The sequence below is a fragment of the Chelmon rostratus genome, chromosome 15, assembly GCF_017976325.1.
Source record: "Chelmon rostratus isolate fCheRos1 chromosome 15, fCheRos1.pri, whole genome shotgun sequence".
Classification (NCBI taxonomy): domain Eukaryota; kingdom Metazoa; phylum Chordata; class Actinopteri; order Chaetodontiformes; family Chaetodontidae; genus Chelmon; species Chelmon rostratus.
In genome coordinates, this window is record NC_055672.1 from 2,012,242 (window position 1) to 2,034,538 (window position 22,297).

A 22,297-nucleotide genomic window follows, 5' to 3' on the forward strand; every position below is an offset into this window, starting at 1 on the left:
CCCGCATGCACGCCCATGGACGTGCTCTAGCATTAGCTTTATTCATAGTAGACCTATATTATAGTTATGTAACTCTCCTCCCGCTCACACATCCTCCTCTAATCTCGGGGTTTGCATGGAAATCCATTCTTCCTTCACACAGCAATGAAGCGGGCTGGAGTATGACACATATACGGTAAAGCGGGGTCCAACCGGTCGTCAAAGTGCGGGTTAAAGGAGTGAGGAAGCGAAGGGCTGGGCCCCGGACAGGTTTAGCCTCATTCCAGCACGCTGTGTGGTGGAGACTCCGCGCACACACACACACACACACACACACACACACACACACACACACACACACACACACACACACACACACACACGGCACTTTTCTTTCTGCCCCGATCTCTTTCCTTGTCCCTTCTCCTCCACCTAACCGACGGATTCAGAGCCTCATTTCCCTTTGCGATGATTGACGTCGCCTAATGTCCAATCACAACGCCTGACATTGCTCCCGGCAGCCAATCGCCGTCGTACGTCGATTTTAACCCGTCAAGCACGCTACTGTGCGTTTCTGTTATGTGTGCCATGGTCTCAACCCAGCAGTGTTGACAATAGGGTGAAAAGAAACATCCCTGAATCATAAACGAGCTAAGGAAAATACCAAAATCCAGGGGTTTGGGGAAGACAAGCAATTGAATCAGTAACGGGAATGTAATTGCGTTAACCTAATCGTTTTATATAGCCGCATTTTGTTATTAATGGGAGTTTGAGGATTATTCCGTTGGAAGGAAAAAGATACTCGTGGGTTTGGCTGTTTCAGGCCAAATTTTCCTGCTGTTCCGCCGCTGCTTGGGAAAGGCTGTTCGCACCGAGCTGGAGGTAGCCTAACAGATAGCCCGATAGATTTCCAAACATAGGATAACTCCTCGCCGCCGTCTCCGTTGCGAACCGCAAAGGATCAAGGTAAAGTAGCCTACTACAGTTGGAGGGCTAACAGCCACTCGGTCGGCTGCAGCTTGTCGGGCTCAGGTCGGGACTCGGGACGCTGTGTGTTTCCCAACCCAGTCGGTCTGTCAGTCTTTGAACGCTAGCTAACGGTAGCAGCATTAGCACTGCCCCTGTATTTACATCTGGGATGATGGGTGATCGCCCAAGCCCGCCCAGGTAACGTTATTTTATTAGCACACATGTAAATTTAGATTTGATCTATTCAATGTTTTCATGCCAGCTTCTTGTGTTTCATTTGCAAGATGCACTGAAAGCTAGCTGGTGGCGGCTAACGAGCTAAGGCAACATGTTCAATTCGAGCTAACCCGCGATAGCCGTAGCACTAACGTTAGCTAGCTAACTAACTAAAATGCCATTTTCTGAAATAAAGATTGACAGCTTTGGTTAAAGGTTAGATTGTCTTCATGTTAAGAATTTTTAAGTGTTTTGTGTCCATTGAGGAGACAACTAGCTAACAGTATAAACGTCAAATTTACATGCTTTGTAACGGTTAATCGGGAAGCTATCGTTGCTAGCTAGCTAGCGTTAGTGAGGTTATCGCGCTGTCAAGTTTTGAATATTATGCTGCTTGCTGCTGCCAGGCCCAACATGGCCAAGCTAACGCCAGCTCTCCTAAACGGCTTGTTTTGTGAGCCCATGCAGTTGCTGGCCTACTTTGCTTCCTTAACTGATAACAGTAAACATGTAACATCAAATTACGTTGTAAATCGATGTAATCTTTATTATGTTACTTGTCTTAGGTGGTGGCTTTAGTGGCTGATGTTTCCAGACAGTGCTGATGTCAGGAAAGCTTTCGGTTATGGGCAGGTTTACTTAAAAGTAAATGTTGATGTTTTAATCCTCATGGATTGAAAAAGCCCCGTGAATCTGTTCTGAGACAAGTTTAGCTTTCTTGTCAAGTGAAGCCAACTGTCAAATGTGTGATAATCCTATATGAACTTTGACTGGCTTTGCACTAACTTACTGTGTTTGATAAAGTCCCAGCTGTAAATATACCACCGTCAGTCATGTTTTCTTGTATAGGCCAACATTGTTTCAACATCTTGTGTAGTGTTTATACACGGTCAGAGAGAGAAGGAGATCATCACCGCTAATGACACTGTAGTGACATGGATGATGACAGGTAGCAAGATAGCGATCAGTGACCTACAGAAAGATAAACATAATGGCTGATGGAGTGTGCTGGACTGACTGTGTTGTATAGAGAGAAAAACAAGCTTCTTGCTCAAACTTTTACCTCTGCCCTGTCAGTTGTGTGAATGGCAGCAGCATGCCAGAGGCCAGGTTTGGTTTTATGCTTTACATTTTATGGCATTTGTAATGCCAGTGTGTGTGTGAGTTTTTGTGTAGGTCTACCCCTCGTGTTGGTACAGTCCCACAGACTCATCCACCGTATTGAGGCCTGGTCCAGAGCTGAGATATATCTTAACATCCAAAGTCTCCAGAGTTTTTGATAACTGCGGTGTAGTAACTGCCTCCCTCTTATCAGCTCTGTATGCATGTGTGTGCGTGTCTGTGTGCGTTTGTTACAAAGTTGCTTTCTTTGTTCATTTGTTCTTGAATGTGTGAACAGTGTAATTATAACATGAATGTATCACACCAATTAGACGTGCTGTCAGATTGCAGCATTCAGTTAATAGTAGCTACAGGAGACTTTCCGAAGACGTGAGTAATAGAAGGATTTTAAATAGTAGACCTGGCATTCATACTGATGTAATTAGTGCTGGGACCACTTATCCATTATCAGTAAATCTAAGAAACTGATATGTAAAATAATCTGGCCTCTTTATTAATAATTAATAATTTGTTTCTATGATGGGCATGGTGGGCTTGGTTCTGGTTCCGGGAGTCGGTAATGGCTGCAAAGTGAAAGGTGGTTTGGCTTGAACTTCATACATTGCCACAAGGACGTTTCTTTTAGCTTCATGTGTTCTTCATGAATGATGTTTAGTAGCTCCCTCTTTTTTAAATGCAAACATCAGGATGAGAACACAGACATTGCATATTAATCTGTTGAGTGTGTGCAAAGTTTACACCGCCGACAAGAAAAGTCGGTTGACAAAAAATTATTTCGCCACAATTTTGGTAATCAGATTATTATCTAAATTTTTTCTAAGCAAAATGCCATAAACTCTCTGGTTCTAGCTTGTCAAATGTGAATGTTTGCTGACTGTCTAATAGACATCACCTTGGGCTTTAGAAAACTGCGATGGGTATTTGTCACTGTTTACTGACGTATTATGACCGAAAAATTCATCATTTAATCCAGAAAATTGTTGGCAGATAAATTGATCGATATTTGCTGCCCCCGTTTGAGGATATTTCATGTAGTTTCTTGGGTTTAGTCATCATGAATGATGCTTTGTGGCTCCCCTCTGTAGATACCAACAACAGGATGTGAACACAAATGTTGAATATTGATTTAAGTATGTGTGCAGTTCATAATTAAAACAATAGTAATATCCAGAGCTGATTAGTTTATTCATAAATTGACAGAATTTAATGGACAGCAATTTTGACAACCTATTAAGAGTTTAAGTAATTTTTCAAACAAAAAATGGCAAAAATCTAATGGTTCAAGCAGGTCAAATATGAATATTTTTATTTCTTTTAGTCCTTTATGATAACAAAGTGAAAATCTTTGAGGTTGGGGCTGTTGGGTGGACAAGACATGACATTTGATAATGTCACAGAGGACTTTGGCAACTTGAATTGTATTTTCATTGGAAGTGATGCGCTGTAGCTCTGCAAATACCCTTCATATCTTAGGATTTTGCAGAAGTTAATAATATTCATAATAATATAAGGCGGTATGTTCTTCTTGGACTTTTCCGATTTTACTGCTCTAGTTGAGTGAAATCAGGAGTCAGTGTCTCTACCTGCTGTTCATCATATTCACATTAAGTTTGTTTCCCTGTAATCACACGAGTTCAGTTGAAGTGTTGCAGAACTGATATTCATAACCGAAGTGAAATCAAAAATCCTGTGATGTTTGATTTTTGCAGCTCTGTGGGGTTTGAATTTTAACGTTGGAGCACAGGCGAGATCCTTGAGCTTTCCCGCTGCCAGCCTCCTTTTTATCTCCCGTGTATGTGTTCCTGTACATGTCTGTGTGTGCGTTTTGTTCCTTGGATTCAGCTCCTTTCTCTCTGCCTTGCCGTTGCCTATTTGTTGACTTCCTGTCGAACAGCAGCTCCCTCCCTCCCTCCTTTTCCTCCCTCCCTCCTCTTCCTCCCTTTCTGTTGCTCTCCCTGTTGTTCACTGTGCCCCCTCCTCTCTCCTTCCTCCTCGTTCTTTAATCCCACCCTCCCTGAGCCTGTTTGGATGTCATCTGGTCTCTTATGTAAGAGACAGGGGAGGGGAATGGCTTTGGTGCTTGGGTGCCATACGCCTGACCAGCCGCCGTAGTCTTGCTCTCCCTCGTGTGTTGTGGCGCTGGAGTGTTTTCGCCATTAGCCGGCTGACAGAGAGATAGACAGTGAGGCACTGATGGTTGTGCATGGGGATTCCAGTGCCCCTTTGCAAAGGTAAGTGGAGTGAGAGTAAGTCTGTTTGTATATTTTAAAGATTTTTCTGAAGGAGAATGGTTGTAGTTTTTTCTACTGGTGGCATTCACCAGGTGGCATAAGCATAAAAGCGTTGACGGCTCTTTGAATATTCATTGTTGCCATTGGTGATGTAGCAGGCAGAAACTGAGAGTCGCTCACCGATGCTACATTTTTTCTTCACTGCTCATTGAGATGTACAACTTCACAGATGCATCCCAAAAGGCAGCAGGCAGAATCTGTTTGATCAGAGCTGAATGGAGCTGACTCGCTGTATTTAGTCATCCTTGCAGAGATTAAAAGTTGTATTAGGATGCGGCGTGTATGTGAGGGTAGTAAAAAAAAAACAAAAAAAAAAACAATTATTTATTTGAAAAGGGATTGTACATTAATCAATATTCAAACAAATGTAAATGCACCTGAAAGACTTGTTTTCATCAACCGTCCCTTTGCCTGATGCTGTTAGGCTTAGTTAAAACTCACTACTTTCACTATTGTTCAATGTGCTGGTCATTCTCCTGTTAAATCGTCCACGAATGTCTGACCAATATCCAAAACCCAGAGATGTTCAATTTACAGTGATACAAAACAGACAAAAGCGGTAAATTTCCACATTGGAGAAGCTGCAGCAAGAGAACAGAGGATGTTTTTGCTCAAAAAATGACAAACGATTTGATTATTAAAATAGTTGCACAATTTCTTGTGCATCATTTAATCAATTAACCAACTCATTGTTTGAGCTATATGTCATTCCCCCTCTTCTTAGACACTTAGTTTGAATGAGGAAAAATGCCCAAAAAAAGCCAGTGAGTGAAATTTCTTCTCACCATCGCTGTAGCTCCTTGAATTGTGGATTTTACAGGAATAAAAGCTGATAGTCACAAAGGTGTCAAAGAGTGTGTACGTCAGAGCTGTTGCATGATAAGCCATTAGCCGGAGATAATCTCAGAGTGGGGGTGATCTTCAGAGGCTCTGGCCTGCTTTGTCCTGTCTCTGTGAGGCTCAGGTGCACAAAGAGAACAGGTGTTGAGGTCGCAATTTGCAGTTGTTCTCACTGAGGTTTGCAATCAGGCTGAGATGCTGTTGGGGCTCACTTTGTATGACATTTGAATAGTCCTCTGCCAAAGTTTGAAAGGGAAATCTGTCAACTACATAAGGCAACAACATTTTTGTTCATGTACTGAACTCTCCATTAGCTTTGTATTAAGCTGCAGCTTTATTTTTCCCCACACAACACTGACTGTAGAACACAGCAGGACTTTCAGAGTAATGGTGAGTTACCTGCCAGACTGGCTGGTGGAGGAGTTAAACCCTGCAGCCACTGATAAGACAGACCGGTGTTCAGTTAAAAGTATTTTCTCACCCTGGTGACAATGCTGATGCCCAAAAGATGGCATTCATACAGTATGATCATTTACAGCTGTGTGGTTATGAACGAGAGGACAATGCACAGTGTTGACAGATGACTCATCATCCTCACATGTAATTAGTTTGATCGTGTGTGAATCTGTGTCTGTAGTGTGTAGTTGTAAATCAAAAAAATATCACTTGAGACGAAGTTAAAGTAGATCTGTTATGACTTCGATTCTGTTTTTCAGATGTATGTAGGGCTAAATCGATCGATCAATCTGTCAATTAGTTTTTCCACTATTCAATTAATCAGCCATTGAGTATATCAGAAAATAGTGAAGAATACTCAACACAAGTTCCTGGAGCCCAGTGGTGACAACCAAAGAGTCCACTTTATGAAGATATTTAATTTACAAACAGAATTAAGTAGCAAATCCTCAGCTTTCAGAAACTGAATTTGTAGCTGAATTTTGATTGATAATTTACTCAAACGACTCATTGATCACCAGAATTGTGGCCAATTAATTTTTTGTCAGTCGACTAATCAATAAGAAACTAGTTGTTTCATCACTAGACATGTTGTGATTGAATAGCCACGGTTCCTGTGGTGTGATATAGCAGCTCGTCCTGCCTTGCCTGAATTAAAGAACGTCTCTGCTTGCGTCTCCGTCGTTCGGTGTCAGTGTGATATTAGGCTTACTTAGCTTTGTGTTAAAGACTGGTGCTACAGCACACAGGAGAGCCGACTGTTTAAACTGTCTTCTTGTAGCTACATTCATAACCAGAAGAAATGCGTCTGGATCGCGTCACATGTTTGTGTCCTAGTAATTAATCAGCAGCACGTTGCAATGTCTGGGGGAAAAAAAGAAAACTTGTCATAAGTTAGGAAAGTAGGGCGCTTACCACTTCTGCTAACCAATTTCCTGGGGGAAACCTGAGTAGGGTCCAGATATGGCTCTGGGAAAGAATAGAGCAAGGGAATTGTCTTATTCTGAATTTGATCATCGTTAAATGTTTTTTAAAAGCTCGGTTAATAAAGGCAAGCTGATTTAAATGTGTATGATATACCATGAAAACCAGAAAAAGACATTTTCAATTGCTTAGGAACTCTACTTATTAATCACAGATGTCAATCTTGATTAGTATCTCCCTCCTCTTACACTCGTATTGCATCAACACCCTGGCGCTGTCTAACCACATACAGTCTACTCTGCAATAATTACTTTTAAAACTGCAGTCTGTGATGACGGACGATCAGCTGTGCAGCCTCACGTGGCCTGTGAAAGGCTTTCACTGTCAGCTAGTGGCATCCATATCCTCAGGCAGCAAGAGTGTGTGTGCCCTGGTGTCTGTCCATTATTCTGCGCGAGGCCTGATGGACATACCGTACGACCGCCTGTGTGACTTTGACCGAGCATTTGAGATGCAGCTAGCACACACTACGGCCTGCAGCATCTCAGTCACGTCCTTTTATGTAACGTTTTTTTCTCTGGTGTTGTAATTCATTTCTTCTCAAGGCCTTCATGTCATCCTGCCTCGTTAGTCTGGACTGGATCAGGACCTTTGTTCTCTCCTGACATCAGTGTCCTCAGTTATTGTTGCTTTTGTGGAAGTTTAGACATCTAGGGTGGATTTCCATGAAATCTGGCACTGATGTTCATGGTCCCCAGCAGATAAATCCCAATGACATTGGTGATCTCTGACTTTTCATCTTGTGCCATCTGCAGGTCTAATGTTACACATATGTTACACTTCTGTTCATGATGAGGTACCTTCAGCAAAGGAAAACTGGGTTAAAGTTTCCAAAACTTTATTGGACTGGAAAGGGTGTGATTCCTATCCTACATCCTATCCTACAAAGTTTTCATCAAACAGCTGGCACAAGTGACAAACACAAAAAAAAAACATTTGCAATACAATCCTGAAGATACACTAATATATGTATGCATATTGACATGCTAGCATTACCATGTTTAAAACTATATCAATTAAAACTCCCCTTACAGCTGGTCTAACCTTTCAATATGTCTGTACAGATCGATGAACAAGCATTAAAATGGCTCCATATACAATATGTACATAGACAGTACACTGATGATCAAAAACGAGATTAGTTTGCAGATGTAATGCTTTCGGGAAACGCCCAAATAGTCATCCAGTAGGGCACAACAATATGAGCCATTGATATTAAACCAACATGAGCCTGAAAGTGCACCATTAGCATGGTAAAGTGTTAATTCTCACATCAACATGTTAGCAACTGTTAACAAAGCTGTTAGCATGCCTCAGGCCAAACTGTGTGGTCAGCTTCTAAAGTTTTCTAATAAAGAACTTTGTTTTTTGTTTGTAGAGTGTAATGAGCGTCACAGCCTCAGACTTGGTCTCAGATGAGTATCTTTAGAAACCTGAAAAGAAATCTTCACTTTTATTTCTCCTCCCGGGAGTGGTTCAGTACAGCAGTTCAGTAGTTTGCTGTGAAAAGTGTGACTTCTGTTCCGGCTTGTTTTTGTTGTCGCGCCTGAGCAGCCAGTTTGTTAGAAGTTTTTTAGACGTAATCAGCAGTGAGCACACACCAGTGGACGTTTCCTCAGCTTCCGCCTACTGCGGCGGCGCCTCGCAGCCACAGAACCAGCTTCATTGTTGTGGGTAGACGCTGGTGTTTTTGGTGTGTGTATGTGTTTTAAGTGTGATGGTCCATTGGCAGGTAGGAAGGCGGTGTGTTTGTATACTGTAACCAGCCCTCAGCAGAGGCCTAAATATTCTCCCAAGCTGGGAAAATGAGGCCGTCTGTGTGGCTGCACAGGTTTGTTGTGAGATGCTGGAGGAAAGTGGACTGACAGCAAAAAAAAAAAAAAAAAGAAGACAGTGCATGTTGAGCTGCATGATAATGGCCAGATAAAACTCTTTTTATGAAGACTGAATGGAATCATTTATTGTGAACAATGTTTTAATAATTTATAAATTATTAAAACATTATTATTATTTAATCACAATTTATTGGTTTATTTATTTATTCAGTATTGAACACTATAGGCCTCCATACATTGAGAGGGCTATAAAACTTCTTCAACCTCAAGTGAGGAAACCTCAAGGCATTTTAATAATGCAGTAACTTTTAATATGAATCAAGTTTAAGGCATAAAGAGAAATCTTATACATGAGTACCACCTGATATATATCTCCATCTCCAGTTAGACATGTCAGAGAATTGATATTTGCCTTCAAACATCCACATCAGTTGAAGGCCAGTTTCAGTTCTGTGAAACGGTTAATATTCTGTGGTTAATCATTCAGCCCTCAGTGAACCGAGCTCTCTGAACGCACAGCGAATGTGATTGTGTTAACCGCTGGCTCCCCTGTGTGTTTCTCCCAGCAGGGCTATGTCCTCGGCAGCCACCACATCTCCATCTGTGGACAAAGTGGACGGATTTTCACGGAAGTCTGTCAGGAAGGCCAAGCAGAAGCGGTCGCAGAGCTCGTCCCAGTTCCGCTCTCAGGGCAAACCCATAGAGCTCACGCCCTTGCCACTGCTCAAGGGTAAGAGGGGAGGAGGGTGTGTGTGTGTGTGTGTGTGAATGTTGGGGTTTATCATGTGGGGGTGATAACCCAGCCAAGCCCTTACATTAAATCGACTTGTAGCTGTTTTTCTGCAAAGGTATTTATATTCAGTTTATTCTGAACACATCACAGATACATTAAGAAGGGTTTTGACAGATGAAGCTCTTCTATGAAAGTCTTGCATCATCAGATTCAGTTTGAACTTGTGACTTCTCCATTTAGGGCTCTTTAAATCAGGTGTGCGCTGTCAGAGTTGTCACTTTTTTAGAAATTCTGGTTAAAACTAATTAGAACTAACACGTAATCTGTTTTAATCAACTTGAACGCAACCCAAGTTGCAACTTTAAGCACTTGTTAACTGAGTTCTGTCAAAATCACAATTATATAATCACCTGGAATGACAGAAAACGGGTGAATAAACTCATTTCAGGTGGATCTTTAGGGGCACCCTGGTGGTCTCAGGTTTTAAGATGGTGACCAGCATGCTTGCAGCATTTTAACATTAACATCACCTTTACCCCAGCTTATCTTTTAACATGTAAGCCACTCACTGAGCAGGTGGTCTGTCTCCTGAGCTCTTCTCTGCTCTGAGATGTCTTCATGAAATGTTAACCTATTGTGAAACTGGTGTAGCGTCAACTGGAGCTGCTAAACTTGAGTCACTTTATTTTCCTGCTTTGCTCGTTCGAGCTCTGTCTGTCTGACTGCTGTTGTTGTTTTTGTGTGTGTGTGTCTGTGTGTGCGTGCGCTACGTGCCTGCTACGTGCCTAGACAGGTATATCATCATGGTGATCACACAGGGCAGGTCAGTGCTGCTGTCTGTCTGTGTCACTGACAGAAAAAATTGGTTCATATACAATAAACGCGCTATGTTCATATGTCACCTGTTGAGGTCGGTGCAGCTGTGAGTGATCACAGTGTGTTATTTAATTCTCTTATCCTGTTAATCATCATGTGGCCCCTTGGATCATCTTGCAACCCTTTTGGGAGTCTGGACCCCTACTTCGAGGACCGCTGACCTAGTTGTAGATTTTCACCCACATATTTTATGATGCATGTTGTTGTGATACTCCTGTATGAGGGACTGGACATGGCAACGACCTCCTGATATGATGCCATGTTGTCTCTGACTCGTGAGTTAAGGAATGCCAGTGTTTTATTAATCAGTGTTGTGTGTTCACATATTACGCGGCAGATCATAGTAAGTTAGGCGATGTATGGTATGCAGTTGGGTGTAGTAATACACAATGAAACACCACCTCACGTTTCACTTGTGAGACTACAGCAGCGTTGTGGTTTGGTGGTGACAGCAGGAATGTTGCCACACAGAAACCAGACAGATCCTCCACCTGTCAGAGTTTGATAGAAACCACTTCCTCGTTTCTTCGCGGGCTGAACCTCCGCCCTGCCCCTTCATAGAGGGTGGGGCTTACATTCAGGACAGGGAGGGAATCCTGAGCCCTCCTTGTGTTTATGTGTTAAAGTGTGGGTGAGGTAAAATAGCCTTATTGCACTTTGTGCAACCTGTAAATTGATATAATTTGACTTCTCAGTACGGTGTTTTTGAAAGAAGAAGCAGTAAAAAAAGACTCACCAGTATTTCATGTCACAGTTTCTCTAAACAGAAAAAACAAAGATCTGCTTTTAATCTATCAATCATTTTGACTTTCTGACTCTGAATTTTCCTGTCACAGTATCAGATTCTTGTCTTCTGTTGCTCTGCATTCCCAACAATTGCCAGTGTTTTATTTTAGTTGGATGGGCTGCCACTTTTTTAGATTGTTTATTTTAGACTCTTGCCACTGTAAAAGGACAAATTATAAATGAAGGTAATGCTGTTTGCTGCCTAACATTGCAAGCGCCAAACTGTAGCATTGCCATGACAACAAATCTGAAGTCACCTGTTAGTGTCTGATGCTCGGACTGACTTGCCATTTCCTTGTCTTTTTTAATTGATGTACGAATAGACGTGAATGGTGATTCAGAGGTCTGGAACCAGGCTTAACCTGTTACCTGCGACTCAAGTGCTTTCTTACTGGTTCTTATATCTTCATTTGAAGTGACAGCCCAGTGCGCTTTCAACTGTCAACCTTCAAATCTTGTGGTTTTTGTTGGGATTTTCATGGGAAACAGTTGATCATCTCTAATTCACATCACAGCGAGCAATTTGTTGAACAATATATTCTATCAGGACATCCCTCCTAGAAAGTAAATAAAAGAGTAGCACTTACTACAGTAGTATTTCTGATGTAGGTTACAGTTTTATTTGTATAATTGTACTGTGAGTTTGCCAGCAACAAGTATGTGTAAGACAGTCAGAATGTACTTTCAATTTTCGTCATAGCCTCTTTAAGCTTGTCTTTTATGGTCGTACTGTACTTATCTGTGGCTCGGTGACTGAGCCGGCACATGGTCGGTCTTTTTCAACACCTCCCTGCTTCAGTTTCACACGTTCGCTTCACATTCACACAGCTCCACACATTTCTCACCTCCCCGGCACAGTCACAGTCTGCTGCTCCTGACCACCGAGCAGCTCCGCTGGAGCTCCTGTTTTACCCCTCGCAGTCGTTTCAGGAGGCGGCTTACTTACAACGGAGTCGGGCTGAACGGAATTAGAAACGTAGTCGGACACGTCACAGATAACAGATTTCAGTGCTAGGTGCTATTCCCTGTCTGCTGCTTCTCTACTGTATTCTGTTCCTGCAGAGACATACTGCACAGCATGAACCAATACTCAGTGCAGACAATCATGTTTTGAAATCCTGGCTTTAGTGCATCGTAGCTGTGTAGTTCTGTTTGAGGGTGGTGCCAGGCCTCCATATGGAGGGTCTGCTCAGAGCAGATATGAAGGTTTTTCCATTATTTCCAACTATATGTTCATATCATCATCATTTTAGTTGGAGTCTGCAGCTTAGTTCCCAGGCTGTATTGCAGGATGACTGTGGGATAATGAAGAGCTAGAAGTTGTCTGATGGTCGTAAGTGAGCAGAAACAGCTTCAGCATGCAGATTGTGAGAAGGAAGCAAATGCAGGAATTCACAAAAGTAAACTGGAAGCACTTTCTGTTGAAAGTAACAAAAGAGATATTGCAGACCGGTTGCAAAGAATCACTGAAGGTGCATTTGTGTCCTTTAGTTCATGCTGAGTGGCTAAAATACAAAAGCAAACCACAGCCTGTAGTTTGTGAAGGAGCTGGAGTGTCTCATTTATTTCCCAGGATTTAGATCAGATACCTTCCATCTGGTCACAAGACAACCTCTCTAACCTCTGAGCCTCCCTCCACTCCCATATATGTCTGTATAAACCAAGTGGAAGAACAGGGATTAAGTTTGCCTCTTCCACTTGTCTGTTGTGAACTTTAAGCCACATATAAACAGAAGACTCTTTGTGACAAATGCCAAAAGTCCTGTGTTAAACCACCAGCCACTAAAATTGAATTAATGAATGCAATCAGCCATTGTGGACCCACAGAGCCGACCTCAGACAGCCATAACACATGCGCGGCCTTCAGATACGCCACACAATGGGTGTCTTTTGTCGTCTCTTTTACTAACAAGCTCTTCTACCTCTAATCTCTCTGCATTATATAACTGCCAGGGAGATGGGCAGAGCAGAGCTATGTTTTATGAACTGGCTGGCAGTCTCTGAGGCCGCCCCAAGGCTCGACCCATTTGGGAATTTACACTAGCATTCAGAGAGAGAGGTCAGGCATATATGTATGTATATATAAATATTTCTATTTTTCAAGATTCTTATCTTTTCTAAGATTTTCTTTCCAGTGTTTCTCCAGTTTGTTCTATTTTTATTTGTTATCGCCATGCTGCATTTTTTCACATGAGATATTCTTTCTTTCCATTTTTTCTTAAAATACTCCCTAGACAAGTCTACTATTCCTTTGAAGTTGAACTTCCTGTTGTCCTGCTGCGTGTAAATCGCTGCATGGTATTTCAGGATTGTTTGTTTTATATAAGAAAGAGGGGGGATACAACAGGTATTTTTTATTTCTAGGACACTCTTAAAAACCACAACTTCCTCTGTTTTTGAAAAAGGATTTCCTGTTTTCTTGCTTTCTATTCATTTTTTAGTACCTGTAGAGGATGTTATCATTTATTGTGGCAGTGGGGATATGTTTTCTCTTTTTTGCATTTTTAGGCCACATCTCACAAAAACAAGCCTGTTCCCCAGCTTGTCCTTCATTTGACCTTTTCTTGTTGGGATGCATCTTTTTCTATTCCCTTTTTTTCTTTCTTTCTTTGTAATGGAAGCAGCTGCTTTGAGACGTGTCTGTCCCCTCATTTCCATAATCTCTCTGCATTTACCTCCTGCCTTTAGGTACACATGTACACAGCAGCAGCAGAGGTGGGCGTTTATCTGGACAGCTGTACTCTGCTAGCAGACTGCGGAAGCACATCATCAAGATGCACAAATCACCCCCCCCCCCCCCCCCCCCCCCCCCCCCCTTTCTCCTCCTTCTCTTTGCGGGTTAGTCGCCGTCACAGGTCAGGCTTTAGCCAAAAATGACAAGCGGTGGATTATATAAATCCTGTCGTTGGCAGCGCAGCTCATTCCTAGACGTTTAGAGGAAGATGAGGAGGGCGCAGTTTCCTCAAGGGGATCCCTGGGCAAACGGATGACGCAAGTAGTAGGAATTTTCACAATAGACCCGGTAGAGTTCTCTTCATAGCCAAAGCCACGCCCCCTGGATAGTGGGGCTTTTTCTTCTTCTTCTGCTGTCAATCAGCTCAATCCAGAAGTTTTGTATGGACGTTTATTGGAAAAAACCTGCATGAACATAGTTGTCCTTGCTGTATGTACTAACACCATTGGTCTGAAACAAATGACCATTTCACAATATCCAACAGGTATATAATTAGATTAATATGATTAGAACCCTCACAGGTTTGGCAGGAGTGTGTGTTTTGTTTTCTTATCATGCAACACATTGACTGTAAAGCATTTGACCTTGATTGGCTGAGAGGTGCATTCTGTCACAAGCTGCCACAGTAAATCTTTTTCCTTAAACTGCCATCTGTCATCTGAAATTAATTTAGTACCGTGTGTCAGTCTGGGTAACAGTACACAAACTCTACAGTTTGGTACATATTTTGGTTTTGAGGTTGGCTATGGTTTGTTGTTATAGCTTGTGCTTGTTTAAACAGGGTAGACACAGTATACTAATCAAAGTATACACATGAGGCAACATGGAAATAAGCCCCTTAAAGGCCTTTAATAGATGGATTCAGTTTATGCTTTGGAAAATGGTCAAGCGGGTTTAATTGTTCGGTCAAACAGTTTCAGCACACAGTTTGGTCTGATCCATCAACAACGCTCGTTACAGTATGTGAGCTACACATTCAACGGCTAACCCAACAAGCAACATTTAGACAACACAGCTGTACAAATGCACTTCAGAATTTCTATTCTGCACATGCTCAGACTTGAACCTGTTTGGAGTGAAGCAGGCTAATTTTCTCAGTCGTGTCTTTTTCACAAAGTGCACAGAAGCAAAGAAACGTGACTGCAGAACTCAGCACCCTGTCCCAAATGATTCAGGACTGACGCACGTACTGTTGGACCTGGATGTTACTGATTTGAATTCTGTGATGAAAAGCAAAATCTGAAAAAATAATTTAAGAATGAGGCTGTTCTCACAGCCCTCAACAACTGCTGGCAAACTGCCCTTGAGCAAGACCCTTAATCCTCCAACCCAAGACTCAAAGTGGGCATCTGTACAGCTTTGTGAATGTGAAGAAAAACAAAAAACATGGACATCCCGCCAGAGGCTCCTGAATCAATAAAGGTTAAATAAAAAGCCAAAAAACTGAAAAATGGAAAGGGGAAATTGGAAGCATTACCTGCTCCTGCTGCCTGTAGACCCCCGGGGGTTTTTAAGGGTTTTTGTGCTCGTACATTTGAACGGTGAAAAGTTTTCTCCAAAGTAATAAACATTCATAAGATCAGGGCAGGAAAAATTGCCAGCATGCTCCCAGGTTACCGCCAGGGTTGGCATAGCAACAAAAGAGATGACATTGCCTGGATGAATCCAGCCTTCATGTGCCACGGTATGAGAAGAGTCTGCAGTGATATTGTAAATATACAGTAGGAATTACATAATCTCATTTACATACATGTAACAGTTGCTGCAGAGTTTAAGATTCATTCAGTGTTTCCTCAGAAATGTTTGCTCAAGGAGATGCAAACAGAAGAGAGAGAGAGGTGCAGAGGCTGGCAGGAAACCTGGAGGAAGGATTATGAGTCCTTTAATGTGCTGTGGCAGAGAAAGGAAAGGAGGAGGAAGAGGAGGGAGGAAGATGGTTCCTCACGGCGTAACTTACAACAAACTCAACTCCTTCTCCGTTCAGTAATCTGTCCATCCCGTCCGTTATTCATTCCCTCACTCCCCAAGAAAAGCGTGGTGAAACTTGTTCATCAACCTGCAAAGTTTCTTTATTCTTTCGCCCATAGTTAGTGTTGATGGAGATCTGCCTTTTCACTGTGATTCAGATAATCAGTGCCGACATTTTCAAAATAAAACCAATAGTTACAAGAAACAAAGTGAATAAATAATGACATTACCCCCTCCAGAAATGCTTGTGCAAACATAACTCCTAGTTTATCAGTTTCTGAACACCTCCCTTCAATATAAATTACTCATCTCTGTTGTGTTATCTATTATTGCAGATATAAAAAAAAACATTTTTGAAGGAGCAGCTTTGTTCAAATTTCAGATGTCGACGAGTCTACAGCTTACAGTTTACAGCCACTGTAATAAAAAGACAACAATAGTAATTTTTCAATAACAGATTTAGCCAGTGTGGTCTATAACATCACATTGTAATAACAGGCAGTCAACAGTAAGTAGCAGGTAGCGTGCTGCAGATTAGGTTGCTCGAAGCAGAGCTAGCTCAGATACTTGTGTCAGACATGTGACCCTGGCTTTGCAGGTAGAAGTACTTGTTGTTTTTTTAATTTCAGAGTCTTTATTGAGGTTGAATTGGAGTTGAACGTCATTAAATGGCGACTCCAACAATTTCACACAAAAGCTCCATTTTGAACATTCAGCTTTCTCAAGCCGTCTCTTGCAGGCACAATATTAGCTTGCTGTAGTACTCCTTTCATTCATTTACAATTCTGAAAGTAAAAGGACTCTATTAGCATACATATAATTAAAATGTAGGAAAATGCACTACCCCCCCAAAACATGTCTGAACTCCTATTTGCCTCTCTTTAAACAAAAGACAGTAGACAAAAATATTTAAATAAGAGCTGCTGCACAGAACAAATAAAAGGACATTTACCACCAGCCAATAATTTTACACTTGCCTGTGTCTGTTCAGGCTGGCTGTTAAACTGAAAGTACCTGGTTGAATTTGTAGTCCACCAACGTTCGTGTGAGGAGAGGAAAAGGATTTATGAATAAAAATCAGGTTTCTTGTCCTCCTTCTGCACCTGCGACTTGAGTGTTTTCCTCCTCCCAGCTCTCCTGGAGGTGCTCTCCTCTCATTCCACGCTGACTTCAGCTGCCGTGACGTCTCTCGACCACCTCGTATCACAGATGCTGTGGCGTAAAATGGGAAAAACGTGACAAACACAGCCTGCCGGAGCACAAAAGTATCTGATTTCAACAGCAACCCGGGCTAATGTGGGCCAAACCCTCGTGTGGCTGAGTGTGTTGTTGGCATTTTCAACCTGAATTAGGTTTGTCTCACTTCCATCCTCATGTAGGAGGGCTGATGTTCGTCTGACCTCTCTGGGCAGCAGGCTTTTAAAAAAAGAGAGGAGCAAAAAATAGAGAGACTGAGATGTACAATGCTGCACAGCCCGCCCCTCTCTCTCTCAGCCGCTTCCTCCAGTCTCCCTTTGGCCAATGAAGCCCACCGACCCACTGCCTCATCTTCCCTCCCCTCCACGTCCTCCCCTTAGGAGAAACCTGATCCATGAGGTGTCTCTTTACATTTTTCCAGCCCCGCTCGCTACAAACAAGCCACAAGAGGAGCGTGGGTCAGCTAAACCTCTCTTGTCCACATGTTTGGCTCGAATCAGCTCAGACCGCGACGTTAATGACTGCCGTTTTCTACTGTTGGTGCCCAACAGGAAGAGGAATCCTGATTAAGTGAGTGACAGTGCTCATGAATGTGTGTGCATGTGTGGGGGTGCTCAGCAGCTAGCACAGGAGCATTGAGTGTTAAAGTTAGCCCCTGCTGTCAAGGGCTGTCGCTGCAAGCAGCCGGCCCAGCCTGTCATGTGTGTGAAGCAGATGGAAAGGTAGACTTAAAATGGACTGGGAACGGTAACAGAAGACGAGTGTTTTCACTGGCTGAGGGGAGAATGGAAAGTTCACTGGTGGATTGAGTACATTTTATCTGTATGATCCCCTGTGGAAGAATGTGTTGCATCGTGTTCAAGTTAGTGTTGACATTCTTCGAGGGTGACTTCAGTCTGTGGCTGGATATCAAGCCTGTTCTGAATTGGAACCAGTTCCAAAGGAGAACCAGGGATTCAGTGAGAACGTACCCTTTGAGTCTGCGCTGAGATTCTTGAAAGTGAAGTTTGGGCCTGCTGAGCTTCCATCTTTGCTGTTAAGCATGTGCCAGGACACGAGCGGAGTGTTTACAGGATAGGGCTGCAGCTGCTCATCATTTTCATTTTTGAATAATCCATCCATCATGTTTCCTGACTGATTGTTTGTTCTATAAAATATCTGAAAATTTTGAGGTGTCTTGTTTTGTTCAACCCAAAGATTTAAGATCAATCAAGGAAGCTCTGTTACAGTTCATATTTTTTATATAGTTTTATTTCTCAAAAAATAACAAGAGTCTGCATCAAAACTTTGCTTCGCAATTCTGGTTCCTGTTAAACCCTCAGTGGAATTAGAATTGATTATAAGAGAATAGTATTTATATCAGCTTAATTAGAAAATTTGGGACTACTGCTGGTGAGATACTTGGGTTTTGGTTCTCACACTTTAAACAATACCTTTTCAGTACGTTTTTCTACAAAACCCGCCAAAGACCCCAAACTTCTCACAATCAAATTTTATCTGAATACAAGCAGTTTTAAGAACTTTGCCTAAATGAACAGTCTGAAAATGTCAGAATTCTGATTTAAATTGGTAACTAATTAGGAACTAATCAAAGAATGAGTAAAGATGGTACAAATTTGTCCTTGAATTTTTGGTACTTGGTACTTTGGGCACCTTTAATTCAGAACCAGAAACATTACAGAAGGTGTTGAGGTTCAGCCCTGGTTGCTAAAATCTAAACAAAACCAACCTAATCCAGTTCATGACAGTGGAGAGTAGCGTGTACTGATGGAGACACATCTTCTCCTGACACCACACAACATGTACCCATGTCGACCAATGCGTGGCTTTTCTCTGGAGTCAGGAAAATGCCACAGCAGGAGGTGATGAGTGAGCCGAGGTGGCGCACAGGTAGCTCCTGTGTTGTGTTGTGTTGAGTTTGATTCAGTGGTGCTCGTATGTGGTGGAATTCCTGCTATGTGAGTCCTGTGAGCGACCCGGCGCTCTCACCTGGCTCGTGAACGCCGTCTTTGTGTGAACCGTCCCAGATGATCGTCGCTGCTGCGGTCTCAAAGAGCAGCTTTTACATTTCAGGCTTCGAGCTGATGCTCTCAGAACAGCTTGTCACTTAAACAACCTTTTGACATGACACATCAGCTGTCGGGGGTTCAAACCTATAACCTGTCAGTTCTGTGAAGGTCTGTCCAGCCAGCACCAAACAACACTACCCTGCCGGCTTGAGTACTAATGTCTCAGCATTGAAGCAAATTAAATAGGATGAGATAGAAGACTAAAAGAATAGAAGATGTGGCACAGTGAGTGGAAATACTTGCTTTCATTACTGAAAATACTTCAAGAGCAAATCTAGACATCACTGACTTAAAGAGGAGAAGGACACGGAGTGCTGCTGCTGGTCTTTAGTGTCTGATGGTATTTATTGAAGGTATTCTTAGGTTAAGGGTTGAAGGCATTGTAAATCGCTCCAACACACTCTGAAAGCATAAGTCTGTTGTAAAACAGTAGTCCATATGAACATTGTAACATGTTTATCTTGCTGTAATCACACGTCCTGTTCATACCGGCCATTCCTACTCCACTTTTTAACCTCAAACAGAACAAGGCCTGTGGAATTTGTCTGCTGTCACTTACTTTGACACAGCACAGTACAAACGGGAAGAGTTTACAGCAGGCAAAACTTGTTTCAGTGTTTAATTGGGCACCAGACCATTGTATTAAGACAGACTTGTTTACAAGTGTAGGTCAAAAGGAAAAATTAAAGAAGAACTCTGCCTCGTGTCTGTTGCATGTTAGCTCACCAGGCATTTCATTCAGCTTGAAGAAGGTCTTTGTCATTTCATTGCCTGTCACTGCTGAAGCTCTGATCATGGAGTCTGGAGTGTTTGCTCTCATTAGGAGCTTGCAGGAGTCTTGTAGTTTGCCTCAGTGAGATATAGTTCAGATGTTTAGTACCTTTCATGTGTTACCTAAACACAGGAGAGAAAGTGACAAAGGCCTCCACAGCTCTGCCATCTGTCATGTTGCTGGCTACAGCAGCTGAGAGCAAAGTTTGCCCAGGACGAGTGCATGTGTTAATGATTGACAGCAACCTGGCGCCTTGCAGGGAACATGGAGATAGGGGCACGGGTAATTTGTATCTGGGCCATGAACATATATTTATATGTTAGAGTTCTTCCATTACACACATCCCGCCCTGCTACCTGCGCTGGGCTAGCACATGTATGTACAGCACATGCATGCATAGTACCATGCCACACGATCTGTATCTGAAGTCTAAATTTATCACGCTGTAGTTTCAAACAGAGAAGTAACATCAAATTTGTGCTACTGCACATACTTGGACATGTTTTTGGTGCTTGAATGTGGTTCTTTTTTGGCTCTCGGTTGGGCCAGATTCCAGTGAGCTAATACAACCACGACTAGCTGTAAGGCTAATTGAGCTAAGTGGCTAATGACCGCTAGTAGCTGTAGCCAAAGACAGGAAGGAGTATAGTGAGCAGCAGTTAGCGGTTCTGGTGATATGCTGCATATTTATTTGGAGTGACCTTTGACGCTTAAAGTGAGACTACATAACTTTTTAAAGAAGAAAAAATACTTTATTCCTCTTACAAATGAAAAATTAAAAGCAAAAAACACAGTGTTGCTCAGTTAAATACACTGAGGGATTTTAATACTAAGTCCCACTTCCTGTGGTCAAACCAGTTGCTAATGTTAGCAAACTTGAGCTACATATTGGTGTGTGAGTGCCACTACTGAGTCAGTTTTCTGGCTTTCAGTGCTTTTGGAGACTACTGTATGTTTTAGTATTTACCACTGTCCCATAATTGTCATTTGTGGCCACAATGGCATCAAAAGTTACATACTCATCATCTTATAGTCCTTGATTGAGCAGAAATGTCAAACATCTGCTGTTTGTCACTGTTTTATATTATTGTATCATGGAGTCTGGGAGCTTGTGATTGACATGTTTTGGTATTTAAATGGAATTTTACAGGTTAATTTAATGGGTTAATCAAAAAAAAGTATAGTCAGCAACAAAATGTTAAAGTAATTGCAGCCAAAGAGCTCTGGATTGCACTGCTTGCACCACGTTTGGTGCACTGTGATCCAGTTCAGCATGTGGTTGACTGTTTGACTCGGGTTGGCATGGTTACAGCTGTTTCACTCTGACTGGTGTGGCGCACTGTCCTCTCTCGTCTCCATTTATGTGCTCCAGTCTGCATGTTTACATCTTTAAATCCTCATCATGGAATGGAACTGCAGCTTATTATTGTTACATGCAAGAAGTGTGATCCGTTTGATATTAATTGTGAAAGTGCATCTGTTTGGTAAGGCAGTGTGCTACCAAGAAAGGAAGGTAACCAGGAGCTGGACTGCATTTATATAGCACTTTCGTAGTCTTACTGACCACCCAAAGGGCTTTACAACACATGCCAGCATTCACACACACTTTCATACACTGAGGCAAAGGCTACCATGCTCATCAGGAGCACACTCACAGAACAGTGGCACAGCATCAGGAGCAATTTGGGATTCAGTATCTTGCCTATTGCATGGGATTGCATGATTACACGGGCCAGGAATCGAATCACCGACCTTCTGCTCTAACTCCTGAGCCACAGCTGTCCCCAAAGGCACGATCAAGCTCCTTCCACATCTATAAGGAGTCGTCTTTGTTTGTTGTTCATCATTGATTTTCTGAGAAAATGGCATGAAAATTCAACACTGTTAAGCCCCAGACTTTGAATGTGCAGATGTCAGACTTTTCTGTGTGAATGAATGCAGCATGAGACAAAAACATCCCACAGGTGCATCGTTAGCAAAATCAACAAGACCTAATGGCTTTTTTTTTGTCTTCTTGCATTTTTATCAAAATGAAAATCTATCCATAAACACAAAAGCCTGAATTTGGCAGAGGTTAATGTACCAGCAGACTATCCTTTCATACTCGAAGCAGGAGTCAAACTGATGTGTATTGTGCTGCGTGTCTGGGATTGGACACAGCTTAACTGCGACAACCATATGTGTTTACATGTGTACATGAATGTCAACACAGCGCCATGATTGTTTGCCAGTTGATCGTATGCCCGCTTCCTGCGGCGATTTGCATCGACAGCTGATGACATGTTGCTGGGTCACGTCTGTCTTCCTGTTTTTTTTTTCTTTTTTTTTTACCAAACAGAACAGATGTTGTGACAGTCAGCATTTATCATCTCTTCTCACTGTAATCCTTTATGTAATGTTCAACCCCAGTGGCTTATAGGCCCAGTAGCGACAGCAACTGCTGGGAAACTGTTCTCCTCGACAGGAAACA

At 42.3% G+C, this 22,297-nt stretch overlaps 1 protein-coding gene across 5 annotated transcripts in view; it reads left to right on the forward strand.

Moving 5' to 3' along the window:
• Positions 1-573: 573 nt before the first annotated feature.
• ppp2r5eb (protein phosphatase 2, regulatory subunit B', epsilon) overlaps positions 574-22,297 on the forward strand; it is a 45,254-nt gene continuing 23,530 nt past the window's right edge. The window contains exons 1-2 of one of the 5 annotated variants that reach the window (XM_041953349.1): positions 574-945; positions 9,259-9,422. In XM_041953349.1, the coding sequence (XP_041809283.1) occupies positions 9,266-9,422 (157 nt within the window). In that variant the 5' untranslated portion in view covers positions 574-945; positions 9,259-9,265. The other 4 variants (XM_041953347.1, XM_041953345.1, XM_041953346.1 and 1 more) reach the window with 4 other exon arrangements.